The 18,984-nt window shown below is 47.4% G+C and overlaps 1 protein-coding gene across 1 annotated transcript in view; it reads left to right on the forward strand.

Moving 5' to 3' along the window:
* LOC109874509 (potassium/sodium hyperpolarization-activated cyclic nucleotide-gated channel 4-like) overlaps positions 1 to 16,226 on the forward strand; it is a 101,942-nt gene extending 85,716 nt beyond the window's left edge. The window contains exons 7-8 of the mRNA XM_031815710.1: positions 5,685 to 5,849; positions 8,222 to 16,226. Of these exons, the coding sequence (XP_031671570.1) occupies positions 5,685 to 5,849; positions 8,222 to 10,245 (2,189 nt within the window). The 3' untranslated portion in view covers positions 10,246 to 16,226. The remainder of the gene's footprint in view (positions 1 to 5,684; positions 5,850 to 8,221) is intronic.
* The last annotated feature ends 2,758 nt before the right edge of the window (positions 16,227 to 18,984 follow it).

Consider the following 18,984-nt stretch of genomic DNA (forward strand, 5'->3'; position numbering starts at 1 on the left):
TTAGCTCTAGCCATAGTCCTCTTACCAAATACCAATTAATATTGGACATTGACAGTGACACTGTATCATTGAGAAGACACTGTTTAAGTAATGAGAAACCGCAGTGAAGCATTTAACAGCACATGACCTGCCTGCTGAAGTTTAATTACGCCGCTCCCTGCTCTGGACCGTCTCCGTGCCCTCTCCCTGGGGGGCGCCGCAAATAATAGAAAGATGGGAAGCAATCTATCTCTGTGTGTGTGTGTGTGTGTGTGTGTGTGTGTGTGTGTGTGTGTGTGTGTGTGTGTGTGTGTGTGTGTGTGTGTGTGTGTGTGTGTGTGTGCGCCAAGATGAATCAACATTTCAGCCTGCCTGGTGTGTCTCCCTGGGTGAGGGAGAAGTGAAGCATCATCTTTCTTTGTTGTTGTTTTCCCTCTATATAAACATTTATTTTGACTTACGTCTGAATTGCATGGATCAACACGAAGCACCACTGCCATTGCAAATGCACCGTTTTTGGAACGGAACTGGTTGCCTCGCATTAAATATTTAAGCCCTGGATCTGCAATTATTTCTCCCAAACGCGTTAGATGCGCTGGGCTTTGCAGGTTTTGACTCCATTATCCGGCAGCTATTCCTAGCATCCAGGACCAGACTGGCTGCTCCAGGGGGAGGCAAGGCCAACCAACCCAAGCCCACCATGCAGCCATAGGGAGTTTGTTACCAAACATGAGTTAGTCATTCATGAAATTAATTGATGTAAGAGGAGCACCAGGGATATGTCACTCTTCTCTCTCTCTCTCTCTCTCTCTCTCTCTCTCTCTCTCTCTCTCTCTCTCTCTCCCCCTCTCTCAGCCCTACCAAACAGGAAGTGAGAGAGAGTGAGCATTTCCAAGAAACAAACACCAAGGGGCAAAGGGGGGTGGACACTCTCTCTGTGTTTTCTGTATTGATGACTGTACTGTAGATGTATGTGTGTAAGCTCATTAACGTCCTGTACAGTACATGCTTGTCATCAGTAATACTATGCATTATTAATATACACTCAGTAGTCTGTGCCTGTTAACTAACTGTAGGATCAGCTTGCTCTGGAGAGCCTAATATGGGCATTGCGTGTGGCATGTTGTGGATGGATTGCTGGGCAGAAATACAGCAAACCAGGGGAAGGGGACATATAATGTGACTGCAGTATTCAAGCCAAAGGACGCATGGAGCATAGCCAGGCCCAGTCACTGGTCTGTCCTCTGGGCTCACACACGCACGCACACACACACACACACACACACACACACACACACACACACACACACACACACACACACACACACACACACACACACACACACACACACACACAATAACCCGCCACTGTGGGGCTGCATTCAGACTCTCCTTTTACATCAGTAAAATGGTACAGTGGCTGGAGATGTCCATCAGACCCTGGTGCTTGTCAAGAGGCAGCTTTGATCATACCTCTAACATGGTTCACTTTTCCTTCAAGTGAGCTGTGGCGGGGTTGAGGGAGGGGGAAGGGGTGGTGGTTGGGGTGGTGGAGGAGGAAAGAATCAACTGTTCTCTGAGCCGGCTCCGCTTAATCTCTAGGCCCTTAAAGTCCAGGCTGGAAAGAAGAGCTTTCTGGTACCCAAGCTTCTGCTCTGAGCCCTGTCTCTGCCTATGTCCCTATTCATGTCTCAGTCCCTGTCTCTATCTCTGTCCCCTATTCCTGTCTTAGTCCCTGTCTCTTTTCCCTGACCCTGTCCTTGTCTCAGTCCCTGTCTCTGTGGAAAAGCAGACTGAAGAGCTGCCAAATGGCTGCCCTGACTGAGTGAGTCATTGAGGGGGGTTGGCAGTGGAGTCGCAGGTAATCCCCTCGCCCCTTAACCCATTTTAACACTCCTCCTAGAGAAGGTGGGAAGGGAAAAGAGTCAGGGACTGAATGAATCTATTCTGTAAGACTTTATTATAGTCACTGAGCTACACTGAGCTACCTTTGAATTAAGCTAGCAGTTCCCCCATGCAGAATCTAACAGATCTAACAGCAGCAGTGTATAACAGTCAATTACTGCTGTTAGCATTGGAGGAAGAAGGAGACGCGATGAGAAGTGACACGACACCAGCTATGGTGATGGCTAAACCAGACACTCCTCGACCTCTCTCCTCATCATAGGCCAGTGTGTATTTCCCTATGCTAATGCTGGGAGGGTGGGAGCGAGCGCGGTGTGTCATGGGGAATCAGGCTGCCCGGTGCAGATGTTTCAAAGGTTAGAGAGTGTCCTCTCAGAGGGCCTGTGGGCTGCCAGGGGCGATGGAGATGGGAGCTGACAGGAGAGAACCAGAGTCCAGGTGAGGCTCCCCAGACCAGGCCAGAGGACACTGATACCTCACCATGGGAGACCCAGCTCGTACACACACACACATAAACACCCACCCACACACACACACACACAGACACACACAGAGTCTTCCCAAGACCAACCCCCATCATTTCCCAGTCATTTCCCAAACCCTTCCAATGTGAGCCAGCCAGTTATGTGTGTTGTGTAACCAAGGTCATACTGTACAACAGCAAATCAAATTAAGAGAGTCAGTGCAACAAAGGAAGATACAAAACATTTATAATAAAGGGGCCAAAGTAAATAGTCTGGGTGGCTATTTGATCAACTGTTCAGCAGTCTTATGGCTTGGGGGTAGAAGCTGTTCAGGAGCATTTTGGTCCCAGACTTGGCGCTCTGGTACCGCTTGCCTTGCAGTAGCAGAGAGAACAGTCTATGACTTGGGTGGCTGGAGTCTTTGACAATTTTTAGGGCCTTCCTCTAACACCGCCTGGTATAGAGGTCCCGGATGGCAGGAAGTTTGGTACCAGTGAGGTACTGTGCCGTACACACTACCCTCTGTAGGACCTTGCGGTTGGATGTCGAGTAGTTTCCATACCAAACAGTGATGCAGCCAGTTAAGATGCTCTCAATGGTGCAGCTGTAGAACTTTTTGAGGATCTAAGGGCCCAAGCCAAATCTTTTCAGCGTCCTTAGGTGGAAGAGGTGTTGTCATGCCCTCTTCACGGCTGTGTTGGTATGTTTGGAACATGATAGGTCCTTAGTGATGTGGACACCGAGGAACTTGAAGCTCTCGACCTGCACCACTACAGCCCCATTGATGCAGTCCACAATACCACAATAAGCCCCTTTGTCTTTCCCACATTGAGGGATAGGTTGTTGTCCTGGCACCACACTGCCAGGTCTCTGACCTCCTCCCTATAGGCTGTCTCATCGTCGTCGGTGATCAGGCTTACCACCGTCGCATCATCCTCAAACTTAATGACGATGTTGGAGTCGTGCACAGCATCCTTCCTGTTTCTCCCATTTAACAAGGCATCTGATTTTAATTGGAGCAATTACATTTTAATGACCACATTGTCATTAAATGTGTTCATGCTGTACTCCAAGCATTTCACTCAAACTTTGAAATAAAAATGTTCTTCCTTGAAGTTGCTGAACAAGTGTTCCAGCACGATTACCAAAAAAAGCAGTAGGAGCAGCTAAGACAGACGAGAGAAGGAAACACGCCACTACAACATACACGCAGACCTGGGCAAAGTAAGCCTGTTCAGTGATTTCATGCAGGATTTTTGTACTTTTGCAACAGACTGTAAAAGTGAGTCAGCATAGAGATTAAACCAGTCATACATCATTTGACTGTTAATGATGTACTACCAAGAGGGGTTTGTGCTTGAGAAGGATAGAACAGAGGTCACAGTGCCTTTAGATGCACCATCGAATAAATGTTAGTTTCATACCCGACGTAGGCTGCCAGCAAAATCAATTAGTCAATTACAATTAGTGCTTTGGGACTTTCACGGTACAGCATAGCAGCAATGTTTAAACACAGAAAGAACCACGTGAGGATGTTTGCCTTTAAAGTAAATAGCTTATTAGCAATAATACACATTCATACCATAATACCTATGGCGTCCATGTATAATGACTCTCATCTTTAGTTCTGACATGGGTCCAACTCAGTGTTCCTCCGTTAGGGTCGCAGGGTTTGTCCCTCCATTTATCCCTGGTTCTCCAGGATTGAGTGTTAATCTCTCATTGTTTAGCGTTGAGCTCTAGCTGCTACTCATTGCTCCATGCTGGGTCTTCTACAGTCAAGAGTTCAGATACCAGTGCTAAGAGTCTGGGCTTTACATCCTCTTCTCTTAAGACAGGCAGATAAGGCCGGAAGAAAGGCTCTGCAGCTCAGTGTCTCATCTCAGCAGTGCTGGTTTCAGCCAGAAAGCCATGAGGCAAAAGGATTTAACACAGCCAGGCAGGGCAGGACACTCCTCTCCAGAGGGGATTACTGGGAGCAGAGCAGGCCTGCAGAAAACGGACCCCCAACACAGGCAGAGCCATGGTTGACCTGGGAGCACGCACACACAAACACACCAATGGGGTTACCCAGCAGCGCAGACACACACAACTCCCCCTCACACACACACACACACAGGATGAGCTGCACATGTTGTTTTTCATTAGGGCAGTCATGGTCAGGAACAAGGAGGCTTTGGCTGGCTGGGTATCTGGCTGCACTAGAGAGAAGGCAGAAGCCCTCATCCTCTCTAACCCGCCATGCACTGTACAATACACAGAGAGGCAGTATGAGAGGGGAAAGGAGAGGGGGAGCGAGAGAGAAAAACAGATTAGTGAGAAGTGAAATTCAAAGTGATATGATGGAAGAGGGATTCCTAGTAAATGTTACATAGGGAGCAGGAGAAAGGCAGTTCATTTTTGCACCAACTGAGAATTGAAAAGAAGAGTGGCGTTGGAAAAGTCTTTTTCTGAGAAAGACTAAGTGTTATAGTGGGATTGGGACTGAGAGTGAGAGTAGATGAAAGTGAGAGTCGGAGAGTGGCCCACAAGTGGGATGTGTGTGATTGTGACAGAAAAGCACATGGCACGCATACAGTAAATTCACACACACACACTCACACACACACAAACAACATACACACACCCGCGGCAGACACACGGCATAGGGGTGCTGTTGGTGTCAGAGCTCCACAGCACGGCTGCCTGCTAAGTGGAACATTATTCTCCTGATCTGGCATGACAGAGGAGGTCTAGCAAACCTCTAAGCTTTCAAAATGGCATTAAGTGCTTCAGTTGTGGATTACAGAAAATTCTAATTTGTAATGCTAAAAAGGAGAGACAAAAAAACAGTTCAGCACAGGGGTAGGCATCCCTGGTCCTGGAGGGCCGCAAGCACTTCATGTTTTTGACCTAGAAGACCAGGTGTGTTGAATTTAGGCAATCACTGAACTGATCGATTAGCTCAGTTGGTCAGGTGTGGTGCCTAGTTGGAACAAAATCCTGCAGTACCTGCGGCCCTCCAGGAACACGGTTGCCTACCCCTGGTTCATCTTTGTCATCATAAACAGTAAGTGGGACAATAGTGATATTTATCTATTTTTCCCAGCAGCGTGTTCTAATCCCTTCTGGTCTAGTTCACACATGAGAGAACTCAGTCGGGGTGATTCATGTTAAAGGAAACATTAAGTCTTAATAGTTCTGTCAGCCTTCACAGAGATTTCTCTGACGTGTGATAAGAAGTGGGCCAACGTTGGCATAGCATCAGCCCTACACGACAACAGGATCTCTACCTTGACCATAGTGAACACGTCATTCTGCCGTGTCGACGTTCCTCTCTTCCTGTGTCCTGTGCAGAGATCTGTCTGTTGACGCGGGGTAGAAGAACAGCCAGCGTCAGAGCAGACACCTACTGCCGTCTGTACTCTCTGTCTGTGGACAACTTCAACGAGGTCCTGGAAGAGTACCCCATGATGAGACGGGCCTTCGAGACCGTGGCTCTGGACCGGCTGGACCGCATAGGTAAGAGACTACATAGCACAACATGACTTTCAACTCCATATGTGTCACTGTAATTGAGCTGATCGTTACAGCCAATCATCCGCCTCTCCATTGTCAAGTATTGTGAAGTATGAATGTGTTCAAAGATGTGTTACACTCCCCAGGTAGCACTCTGTACTAGATTGCCACTGGTTAAAATCCCAGATGGAACAAATGAAACATGATGTAGAAAATGGATATGGATTGGCTGAGTAAATTACAAAGTGAGTCAGCTGCCAGTCACTGTACTGTACATGGAGGTGTCTGTCTGAGAATCAAACACAGATGTGTCACAGCTGAGGAATCCTCTGGAGGGGAGCTGTTTTCAGCTAAGTGAGCAGCCAGCGAAGAGGAGAGGAGGCCATGCAGTCAGTGTTTGTGTATGTTAGTGACCTGCTCAGGGCCTGTTGGACCAGTAGGCCAAGCAAACAGATATGTCATATTAGCTCAGATGTCTCCACCCCTCCCACGCTGGCCTCCACACATCTGGCACCGTGGGCCCTGGCTGCCAGGGAGGAGGGACGGATGGGCACCACACAGAGAGGAGAGGAGACAACTCTCTCTATTCTACAGGATATTGTTTTATCATCTCATGTGATAATCTCTCCAGGCAGGGACAGTGATGTAAGTTAAAGAGAGGAAAATCCCATGGTGGTGGTGAAGAACTCACTATATATAGCTCACCTAGTTGACCTAGTGAAAAGTAGTGTATTTAGTTTGGTTAGTAATATAGAATTTACATAACAGACAGTGACAGATAGAATGTCCGGTGCTAACAGTACGAGAATGGATCATCTCACATCTGTTTTATTGGCCCTGAAGAACAGGGGAGGTAGGCGTTTGGAATGCAGTAGTTATGGTTAAGTACGTAGAAGACTGGTTCTTTTCATTCTAGCCCCATTTCAGTGATGTGTACAGCGTGTGCACTGATATGACACTTCATTCAGTTCTCAGCCAGCCCAGACAAATAAAAGATTCACAATGAACGTCAGCACGCCTCTATCATAACTATCTCTGCATGCTTCATGAAAAATGGCTGCAGGCAGGGGGCTCTTTCTTTGGTGAAAATGGTGTTCACCTTTCGCCAGTCCTCCTGCATAATGAAGTCATTCACACGGTGATGCCCTACTAATTAATTACTGTCTTAATGGACCCTGTGCAATCGGGTCAGAGCTAGGCCTGCTACGGCGTTGGGGTCAGGGCTGACCGAGAGACAGCCCCCAGCACTGCTCCCCCTAATCGCTAGCCTCTCATATCTGAAATGGAGAGAGATTGATCTGGGCCTAATTGCATTGACAGTAGTGAGCTGAGCATGCGGGTACTGTATGATTTCAACCCTTTCAGGATTAGTGGTTGAGAAAAAACAGCTGTGTGAATTAACCCTGTCACTGCTGGCACGTTCACCCAAGAGGGATAGGGCTCAGAGTTGAGTTCACCTTTTCCCGAAGAAAGGCTATTTGTTACTTAGCTCGTGAGCTATTTCAGGCCATCCCCATCCTGTCTCTGTAATCTGGTGAGTGGCTGACCCCTGGCCCCTCCACCACTGGCCATGGAGCTCTGGCCATCCAATGACACCGATTGAGCACTGCCCTACACTGTGAAATCACTGACGTTAGTGTGAACACTGACCAGTCCCTCATTCTTTCCATATCAGTCAGCCATGTCCCCGTTCAGAGCCATGTTTCATCTGCATTCACTTTGCCTCTTATCTACGGCTCCACAGTAAGAGCTAGTCAAACACACACACACACAGTCTGCTGGAGCTATCATGATTCCTCTGTGTTATTCCCCTTGGTAGGCTACGTTCCCTCCCTCCCACCCTCCCTCTCTCTATCTCCCTCCTCCAAATTTCAGCCAGGGTTTCTCTTTTCTAGCTCTGTCCTTGTGCTCGGTGCTGTTAGGGAGAATAGCTTCAGAATGCAGCGACCGTGTGACATAGGAATCAAAGAGGAGTCTGGGAGTAGGCTGATCACAGCCATTCTGACGCCCTTTAATAGTCAATGTGCAGCCTAGGGGCTAAAACTCAGTAACACTCAGTGGCCTTTGTTGGCAAATGTGTTGCTTGTTCACAGGATCAGGGGTGATTATGATGTAGCTGGTTATTGTGCAGTAGGGCCAGGCAGTGTGTGGCTAACTGTATAGTGGAAAAATCATCTCTAAATCTGATTCAATTCCAGAGTGTTTAACTAACTGGACGATCTGGCTGATTGTCTGTCTGTCTGTCTGTCTGTCTGTCTGTCTGTCTGTCTGTCTGTCTGTCTGTCTGTCTGTCTGTCTGTCTGTCTGTCTGTCTGTCTGTCTGTCTGTCTGTCTGTCTGTCTGTCTGTCTGTCTGTCTGTCTGTCTGTCTCACAGGGAAGAAGAACTCCCTCCTGCAGCACAAGGTGCAGCACGACCTGAGCTCCGGCGTTCTCAACTACCAGGAGAACGAGATCATCCAGCAGATTGTGCAGCATGACAGAGACATGGCCACCTGTGCCCACCTCCTCCAGAACATTCCTCCACCTCAGCCCCCGTCTCCGGGGCACACCCCCGTCATCTGGGCTCCCCTCATCCAGGCACCCCTGCAGGCTGCTGCCGCCACCACCTCTGTGGCCATCGCCTTGACGCACCACCCCCACCTCCCACACCTCCCCGCTGCGCTCTTCCGCCCACCGGTCACGGTCCTGGGCTCCAGGAACCTCCAGGACCCTCCCCCCGGCCGGCTGAAGAAGTTCCACACGTCGGCGCCCACCTCCTTCATGGGACCTGACTCCCCCTCCAGCACCCCATCTAAACTGCACTGCTCTGGGATGGACACAGCCCTGCTGGCCTCCTTCCGGGCCCACCACACGACTCAGGGGTCAGGGGCAGCCAGCTCCAGTCAGCAGGCGTCCAGCAGCAGTGGAACCCAGCCTGGGCCTAGTGGGGCCTCCGCCTTTCCCTTTGGGCCTTTCTCCTCCTCCGGGGGCTCTCCTTCCCACAGCACGGCCCAGCTCCATTCACAGCCCCAGACGCAGCAACCATTCCGCTGCACCACCCCGCCTCTCGCTGCCCTCTTCCAGCAGGGAGCTGTGGGGGGAGCAGGGATGGGTGGAGCAACAGGGGGAGCTACTGGGGGGGCTACAGGTTGGTCTTCAGGAGGCGCTACTGAAGGTGAAGTAGGAGGAGCAATAGGAGGGGCTGATGAGAGGGCCACAGGTGGGACAATAAGAAGGGCCACTGGTTGGGGTAGACGTGGATCTATAGAAGGATATACCACTGGAGGGCATATAGGAGGAGCCACTGGGGGGTACTCAGGAGGGGCTAGTGGTGGGCACATTAGAGGAACTAGTGGAGGCCATATAGGAGCTACTGGTGGAGCAATGGGAGGGGCAGCTGGAGGGCATATAGGAGGGGCAATGGGAGGGGCTATAGGTGGAATGACAATTGGAGTTCTGGGTACCTCTAGTTCTGGTTGTAGTATCAGCCCCCAGTCCACTGGTTCATCCGGCAACATTCAGTCCTGTCAACTGCTCCACAGCCAGCTGCCCCTAAATCCTCCACAGGTGGGCTCCCAGCAGCAGTTTGCAGGTGGGGGCAGGACTCCTAGTGCATTCTACCACTCCCCCCCTCCAGGCTCCCCATCCTCCTCCTCCACCCAGCAGGCCCCAGAGGGTTCCCCATCTCCCCTGGCCCAGTTCAGCCTGGCAGGCTTACAGTCTGGACTTCAGTCTGGCCTCCAGTCTGGCCTCCAGTCTGGCCTGGTCCCTCAGCTGTCCCTGGAGAGGTCTGCCCTGGCCTCGTTGGCCCAGTACGGCTCAGCTAACGGCTCGCCCTGCTACACCCCCCTCGGGCCTAGCCCCACGGTCCAAAGCCCAGTCACAGGAAGGACTTTCCACTACAGCGACTCCTCCAGTGCCACTGGGTCCCACAGCTCTCTGCTCATGCCCCAGACCTCCCTCCCCAGCCAGCAGCACGCAGCCGGCAGTGAGTCTCTGCTGGGGCTGGGCAGCTTCTCTGAGGATATGAAACTATTGTCCTGTTCTAACCCCTCCCTGCCCCAGGATGTGGCCCAGGCCATGGGATACTCCTCACTCCCACGTTCCTCACCCTCTCGCAGCTCGCCCCCACGCTCCTCACCCCCTCGCAGCTCGCCTCCACGCTCCACACCCCCACGCTCCTCCATGGAGCCAGGATACTGTCTCTCCTCGCCCTACTCCTCCCCCATCCTAGTGCCCAAACCCTGTAGCTCAGTGTCAGGACACATGGCTCCTCCTGTCCCTGCCCAGATGTCTCCAGGACACCTGCAGCACCAGACTCAGACCCCCGTGGCCTCCCCGGCCCTGCCGCCACGGAAAGGCTCGGCAGCCCACTCTGAACTAGAACCTGTCCGCTCCAAACTAACCTCCAATTTGTGAGGTTTGATCACACCCTCCCTGGACTAGTACACAAACAATCTTCCTGTATGATGTCATTCTCTTCTAGGTTTCACTGTGTTCTAATCGTTATCATTTCCACCATCTTAATATTACTGTGATTTAAAAGATGACACTTAACCAGGTAACTTCGAGCTCCCTAGACAACCACCCTGTCTTTGTTTTTGTTTTGTTTCTCCCTTTTTTAATCATACGTATATACATAGAAATATATTTAAAAGATATGCTAATCAAGGGACAGGAGGGTGTGAACAGAAAATGAAATCCATTTAAGAGATGGTCATTTCTTTCTTTCTAACTATGCCAAATTCATATGATGGGGTTTGGTTTGATGGTTAGATGGACAACACAATAGTACTTTTTTGCAGGAACCTATGCACTAATACCTGCATGTATAGATGCTTTTTTGTGTGTTTTAAAAGAACAGAATCAACCTTTTCAGTGGAAAATACATGCTTCAATAAGAGCAGACTGACTTATTTTTTCATTCCATACAGGATCACATGTTGTTGATCCTTAATCAACTATTATCGATTAGATTACTTATTTATCCACTGTATAGACTTCACGAAACCTTCCGAGGTGGAGAAGAGATTTTAGGAAACCAAAAATAATTTGCCTCCCCTTTGACCTGTGTGTTGTTGTATTGTCGTAATATTGGGGGGTGTTGAGTGGGCTACAGGCCCTCCATCCCTGTAGTGAGACAGACATCAAGTATGATGTGTTAGTGATAGGCGTCCTGCAGTGTCCTCAACCCTGTCCTAACAAATTCACTTTGTCTTCCAAGCTCAACATGCCGCAAATGTTTTGGATGGACAAGGACAAGTTGAGCCCTGCAATCTGTGTGCTAGTGGACAGAGTGTGTGCATTTATGTGTGTGTGTGATAGTGACTGAGTGTGAGTGTGTGTTTGAGTGATTGTCTGTGTGTTTAAGAGAGAAAGAGAGTGAGAGTAGTCTAATGCAGGAGAAGATTAACCAAGGAGGGTTTTGCCTTTTCACAAAACTAGGACTACCATCCCAGCTTGTGTGTGGAGTTGTGTACCTCCAGGACTCTTCAATCTCTCAATGCTAGAAAACACTACACTCACTAGTGCTCCCAGAGCCGTCAATCACACATACTTCACAGTCAGATAATGTAGTGAACACACAGGAAATAGACCATTTGGACATAAGCAATTACGTTTGTTATTGTAATAATATCATATACCTGTTGAAGTGCTGCTTGATAGAAAAGATCTTACCACTCCATATTACTACCCACAGCTGCTAGACGGTCAACGTAGACATTCTCCCACATTGACTGCCAGTGTTGAGTTGAACATGTTGAATGTATGCGCGTTTCATTAATTTTTTATTTTGAATAAATATGGGTCATGCGGTTTTACATCAAGGAGGTACAGACAGAAAGACGGGTCGTGACGGAATAAAAATGGTAGTTGTGGACAATTTCATAGACCTGTATGTTGAGGTTAATCCCAGCGGACAAGAATGGTTGAAATGACGTCATTCCAGCCAGATAGCATGACTTCATTTCAACCAACCAGCTGTATGCCTGGCTGTGTGTTCTGGATAGATAGGTAGCAGTAATCACCTCTGCTTCTCTCCACAGCCCATCCCTCTCCTGCTCTCCTGCTCATCATAAGGAGCAGCATGTTACCCTGGGTTCAGACAGCTGGGTCCATCTCTATCTCAGTCACACCACTCAGCCACAACACTCTTTTTTAACAACACAGCCCCTGACCTCTGACCCGTGTAGGCCAGCATGGGCTAGTTGACAGAAGTACACGGTGACCACACTCTAGTCCCTCATTACTACCTCCCTCAGCAGGCCTGTATCAAGGGCTAACCACACACACACACGCACGCACACACACACGCACACACACTCATGCACATGCATACACACACACAAGCCTTGGCAGTGCAAATTGCAGTGTTGAATTGAATTCATTTGAACAGAACAGTAAGATTTCTATTAATTAAAAGGGCTTTTAAAATGAGTTCTGTTCTCCTATTGGAGTGAATGCAGATCTAAAGTATCGGTTTTAAATCATCTCTCTTTCTCTCCCTCCCTCTGTTTGTTGTTGTTGTTTTACACCTGGTCTTCTTCTGCAGCGAGGCGCTATCTATCTAGAAATATCTGAAATATTTATTCAGTCTGTGTCTGTCTGGCATGTGGCACATGACTCCCTGACAGGCCGGATTGACGGTTGGAAACCCACAGACATCACCTCAGACAGACAGACAGACAGGGATTTATTCTCTCAGATAGAACACTCAGCAGCGTGATTGGCTGGACACAGGGAGGGAACAGGGAAGTGATCACCTCCAGCAGAGGAATATTATTGTCTGTAGTGTTTACAGTGCAATCGTTAAAGACTGTGACTGCTGGAGCTGTTAAAACACGAAGCCAATAGACTGCCGTGGCTGTTTCACATCTGAACAAAAAAACAACAAGAACCTCAACCGGTTTGTTTATTTTCCACAATATGACCTTATTAAGTCCAAGAGTTGGGAAATGTGACTACTTTGGATCGGGGTTGAGGGAGCTAGTGGTTGAGACAGAGGAGTAAATGTGAGGAGACACTGATAGATTGGAGGAATGACGTGGTTGGACAGACGGTCAGGGCGCTGACAGGTAGACAGCCAGCCCATGGGGTTCGCAGGCTGACGAGCTGCTTGTTTTCTGGGGGACGTTGAAGGCATGTCAACCCTGCCTTATGATTGTTCCTGAGCGCTGGTGTAGGTTTGTGGGAGGGAGGAGGATATTGATTTGTGGGTATTTGAGGCAGCTTTTGGGTGTTGCTAAGGTAATGGTGTGTGTGCCTGTGCATTTGTACATGTGTGTCTGTAGGAGAGATCGAAACCCAGCGTTCTCAACCCAGTGCCAGGGTCGATGTCTGGGAGTGGTCGGTGTCTGAAGATGGGTGGGCAGGGGAGGTACAGGTCATGGCTTAAAGAGAGATAGGCACAAGACAGTGATCGATTAGCTGGGTCTGGACCTGACCTGGAAGACCTGGGCCATTATCACACATAAGGACGTGCATAGTGTGTCAATCATTCCAGTCTGCCGCTGTCATTCAGGGAGCTGTCAGTGTCCCATCTGAATGTACATGACTCTGTCTCTCACCTAGGCCACACCTCCCTAACACTGAACTGTCTGGTCTTCCTTTGATGCTATTTGTTCTTCAAGTGGATTTGGTTATCTTTGGCCATGTCTACACTTAACACTTACATGCAACTTCTGCTATCAGGATAGGAAGATCACATTGAAAAGACGGGTCTAGATGCACAAAAGTCCCATTGTGGCCCGATTGTGTTCAGATCTGCCTGACCACTTCAGGAGGTGGTCAGGGATGTATTGTGTGCTGATTTCTCCTCAGTCTGGACACAATCAGGCTACCGAAAGTGCATACAGTGGGCGACGTCATCAGCAATCTGCCCACAAGTCTCCAGAAAACGTGTGTTTTGGGTGCGAGAGGTGCCAGCTAGATAAAATAAAAATAAACGCAATGTTTTGTTTGGCTAGAGTTATGCTAACCCGTTTGCAATCGCTTTAGCTTTGCTAGCTAGCTTGCTGGTTAGTTACAGAGGTTAGTAGGCTAGCTACAGTAGTTGGCTACTGCCATCAAGTTGTTTTGTTAATATCAGATTTAGCCTGTTCCAACATTTGCAGAATGTATACCGCATTTGAATATAGGGAAAAGGGAACCCGGACACAATGTGGACACGGTAGACATTTAAATGTAGGTGTAGAGGTATGAGGTGTTCAGAATTGATGAGAACTCCATGATCAGAATACAAAAGCTGCATGAACTGTCAAGTCTAGACATGGCCTTTGATTAATTGCTGCTGATAAATGTGTAGCTTTCTATAGATTGTCTTTAAGGATGTCTGTGGGGAACAGAGGCAAGCAGGCATACCAACTTCATGTCCTTGGAGATTTCAGAGCTCATCCATAAAGACCATCTATAGTAGACTATAAATAGACTTCATTCTACCGTGTTTGAATTCTACATATCAGAGACTGACTCAATATACAGTAGAGCTATTTCCATTCCATTTCCCTTTTACATCCGTCCAACATGGGAAGGTTGATGTGTTGTGGAATGCCAGAGAAAGCATATGAAGGACATATCAAGGACAGTGAGAGCGTGGCAACTAAAGACTACTCAATCCAAATACAAACCGCTCCTCCATTCTGAATTCATTTCAGGGTAGGCAGATATAACCCTTGGATGTTGTCTTTCTGTAATTCAGTAAAAACAGACCAAACAAGTTTATTGTAGAATGGCAGGGTGGAAGTTCATTCTCCTTCCTTCTGCCTGCAGATGTATGTCATTGTGTTCACCTCTGTCCAGATCACTCCAGGGCCTTAGTGTGTTAGCATGCTCTGGTCCTAGCACTAGCCAGGGCTGGAGAGCTGGAGGAAGTGGAGGGAATGGGATTCTGTGCTGCTGTTGTAGTGCTTCATCCCGGACTCTTGTCTGTATGGGAGACTTGGAGAAGCTTCTCCTGGCATACCCAGCAGCATTTCCAATTCAGGGCGGTCTCTGTAACACAACACATTTTGATTCCATTTGGACCACTCCCAATTTCCGAACCTAATCTTTGCCTCCCCACTTCCCATTGTGCTGTATTACTGGGCCGTGAATGTGGGTGGGGGAATCCAGTGGTGCACACTAAAAGGAAATCAGCTGCAGTGATTGAGGATTAGAGGTAACAGCAGCAGAATTGAACCTGCTATTTCGGAGGCTGGGAGGAGAGAAACCGTTGTGTTTACTAGACGCCTTCATAACTCATTTAGAACCACAGATTCATTCTTAACCTTCAACAAACAAACCATCCCAGCCTATGTAGGCATCTGAGGCAGGGACACATGTAGCAACATATTTCAAATAGAGAAATCGAATGTGGTTAAAACTACTGTTTATGGCAGGGCCTGATGCAACTGACCTCTTTTCCACTCTACTTCGGTCAGATAGAATAACATGAAAATGATGTGAGTTTAATCCCTAAGTATGCTGTTGGGAGCAGTGTTAAGGGTGCAACCCGGATATGGCCCAGTTTAGTGAGAGTGTAGCAAATATGAGTGCGTCAAATCAAGGATGGGTGGTACGCATGAGTGTGCAATTCAGAACCGCATCACCTAGCAACACAGAGGCGTCATGGGTGTTAGTCAAACAAGGCTGCTTTGGAGCAAGACCCTCCAGTCCTCCTCACTGGCTTAGGGGGGAAAGGGCATACAGTACATGGAGTGGAGGTGAACCAACCTGCTTCTCTCTCTTACTGTAGCTTTCGTTTTGCTGAACTATGTATATCTCACATACTCTGATGATACTTAGGATCATATGTCAATGTATATTTACGTATACAGATTTATATATTTCCATAGGACCTATTTATATTTCTGTATTTATTTTAGATTCTTAAGTGACGTCATCATCACCATGATAAAGATAAGCAATGTTCACCAAACTGTGTATGTACAGATTCATATCATCATTATGGTTTTTAAACGAAACACATTGTTTGCATTGTATAATCTCTTTGACTTTGGTAATGTGCAGGAGTGGGACATGACGCGCTACGGTACATCACTTTCTATCAGATGGCTTTGTTCTGTTTTGTAACCGCAGTGACAGTCCCACAGCTCTCACACAGACACATCTCTGCGGAGGACAGTATTTTTGACTGCGTTGCTATTGATCAATGGATATCAATATATATTTGCTGTGTTTAAAATGGGAACCATGGGATATAGCAATAAGGGAGATGTACAGGTATGTTGTGACTGGCTGTGTTTACCAGGCACTGTGCTATCAGCACGACCAGCGCTGTCCAGTAACAATGTGGATGATGAGAGGGGGGGGGGTGGAACAAAGCATAAATGGGGTTGTTGATAAGCACACATACTGGATAATATTAAAAAGGTATCGAATAAAATATAAGGAACAACTGCTTTGAGTGTTTTCTCCATTCATTGTCTTATTCAGTGTTTGCTGTAGAATGTGCCACACATTCCCTAACCAATACATTCACTAGTACATGTAGCCACAGTTCAGTACACACTCCTGCCTTTCACATGTTCTCATCACCACTCAGCACCTCTCTCTCTCACTTTTTCCCCCTCTCTCTTTTACTTTCTCTCTCTCTCTTATGCACATGCACACAGGCAGGCAGTGAGAAGAAGTGCAGCTCCTCAGAATGCTATGCTGCATGGCAGACTGTAAAAGGGGGACTGTCTAACTCTGCCCCTGTGAGCACTCAGCCATCTGTTTCATTAGAATTCCCCCTTGAGGTAACCTTCCCTGGGAGGAGGGGAGAGGAGAGAGAGGGACTCATTGAAAGTGAAGGCCTTTTGTTTTAGATGGTCTCTTTTAATTATACAGAATTCTCCTCTCGTGATATACGCCTGCTGTGAGGAGTGTGCAGAGATTGGCATACTCATGCCTACTAACCCCATGTTCAGAAATGAGACAAAACTCTGCATAGCAAGCAAGCCAGCAAGTGAGTAGCACTTCTCCGATGTGAGACTCTCATATCCTCCGACTGTGGATATATGTGTGCCTCCACAGTGACTTCCATCGCACTGCCCGTCATCTCGATTTCTCCTGCCATGGTGGGATGGACAGCTAGTGCTAATGCCTTTTTGTGAAGCATCTGGGATAATCTGTTCTGGGCCTCCTTGGTTCAAACTCAACAGTAATTAATCCCACTCATTGCCCTGTGAGGCCGAGGCTGGGGTAGAGCGGCTGTGTGTGTGTCTGTTTCTCTCAAGTCTTCCCTCCTTTCCAGATGACCATTTAGACTCTCTCTCTTTCTCTATGTCGGAGCATTCTGTGGTCGTGGAGGGGGCGGTAAGCAGGCCTTGACTTTTACATAAATTAAAATGTTTTCATAGTGGCATTTCAGGGGACATGGGGATTAGAGTGGATTTCAACAAACCAGAGGGATGAAATTTAAGTATGCTAAAAGTCTAAGAGCTATGCTACAGTTCTGCTCTGGATCAAAAGGAATAACCTATCATTATAGAAATTCACATGAGCACAACAAAGATTCATCATTATACGGTTCCCCTTGTAAAAGGAGAAGACTGGCTTTGGGTCGACTACTCATTCCGTTTCTGCAGATCTTCTCACACTCGTTCTGAAGCATGCTGGCCTGCCCCGTTGTTTTTTGGCAGTCCCAGACATGGAACACTCAGTAACACACACAGAAACTACAGCACATCCGTATTAGTGTTTTTTTACCCCTATAAAATCCTACCGTCAAAGCCTTTTGACATCTGCCAGCATGTTCACAAATATTGTCAAAAGGCCAACTTAGCAAGGCTCCAGCCTTTGATGCGCACGGCTGAAAGTTTTTCATTTTTTTGGTGTCGATGTGTTCATTTTGTGGGGTAGCTCCTTGGGTTATTAGGGTTCAGGGAAGTGTATGCATGATAAACCTTGAGATTAAGATGGTCACAGGCCATCCAACCTGATCCCCAGTTTCACACAAAAATTGTAATTTGTCCCTATAAAACTTGTCAATGGTCATGGATGGGTACATGCCTGCCCTATTTAGAATTAGGAGAAAGAAACAAGTGACATAACTGGACTATCTGTGAGTTGGTCCACTTTAGGGAAAAGGTCTTTACTGTTATGACGTGTGCTGCTCTGGGAATTGTGTGACATTTCGCATGAGCATTAGCTCAACATAGGAGCTATGCCGTAACTCATAAGCTTTATTGTAGGTTAGGGTGTATTTTACTATTGTACAGGTCATGGGTCAGTATTAGAATCATTGTAGATAGTATCTCTTTGAATGTGCTTGTGCTCAATTCATCCGAGGTCCCAGCAGCTACTGTATAGCACTGTCTCATGGACCATTTCAGAAATGATGTTCTGTCTTGAGCTGCATTCCCCTGAGAGATGGCAACACGAGGACAAACTGCTCAAATCATTACCCTCGCGTCTGCTAACAGTCCTCACTGTCTGTTTATGAAAGCCTGCCTGCCTCACTCAGGCAGCACACAATACTACTGTAGCTATCTAGCTCACTAATGCTAACCCCACAGAATACATTTTTTGTGGGGGTGGGGTTACATGTACATTATCTATTTCAAATTATAAGTTTATAAAGCATGTACCCATAGGCTGCCACTCAAAAGAAGAAAACACATTAAGAAATACATACAGAGTTTAAGTGATAAGAAATTCAGTATAACAGGTAGGAGCTAATTCTGATATATTATGCTAAGCTCACATATTCATGCCTTTCAACCCATGTTCACTACTAAACCTTACACGCTACTAATCTACACGGTGACCTGTCTGTTAATGCTCGCCTTACATAGCCCGTCTGCCTTTTTTCTAGGAATGCTTCTATATAAACTCATCCCTGGTACTGTAATGCTAAAACCCTAGTTCTGACTGCCTGTCTGTTTGTTATAACTCATTGGCTACAGTTAATTTGTTTGACTATTTTCTTGGGTTCTGGATAATTTCCATATAATTCAGTCAACTTCTAAAATTGGCGACTTTGGAGTAAAAAATGAAATAGACTAAATTGGTTTGAGAAACATTTTCTTATTTAGTTTCACTTCAATAACAATAATCCTTCGTGGCTGGTGATCCCAGCACAGTGTTCTCCTCCTCCTCCTCCCACCTTCCTGAGCTAAGACCTGGACATTGTGAGGAAGGAGTTCCCATCTCAATAGCCTTTCTTCTCCCCCA

This window comes from Oncorhynchus kisutch, linkage group LG3, assembly GCF_002021735.2.
Source record: "Oncorhynchus kisutch isolate 150728-3 linkage group LG3, Okis_V2, whole genome shotgun sequence".
Taxonomy (NCBI): domain Eukaryota; kingdom Metazoa; phylum Chordata; class Actinopteri; order Salmoniformes; family Salmonidae; genus Oncorhynchus; species Oncorhynchus kisutch.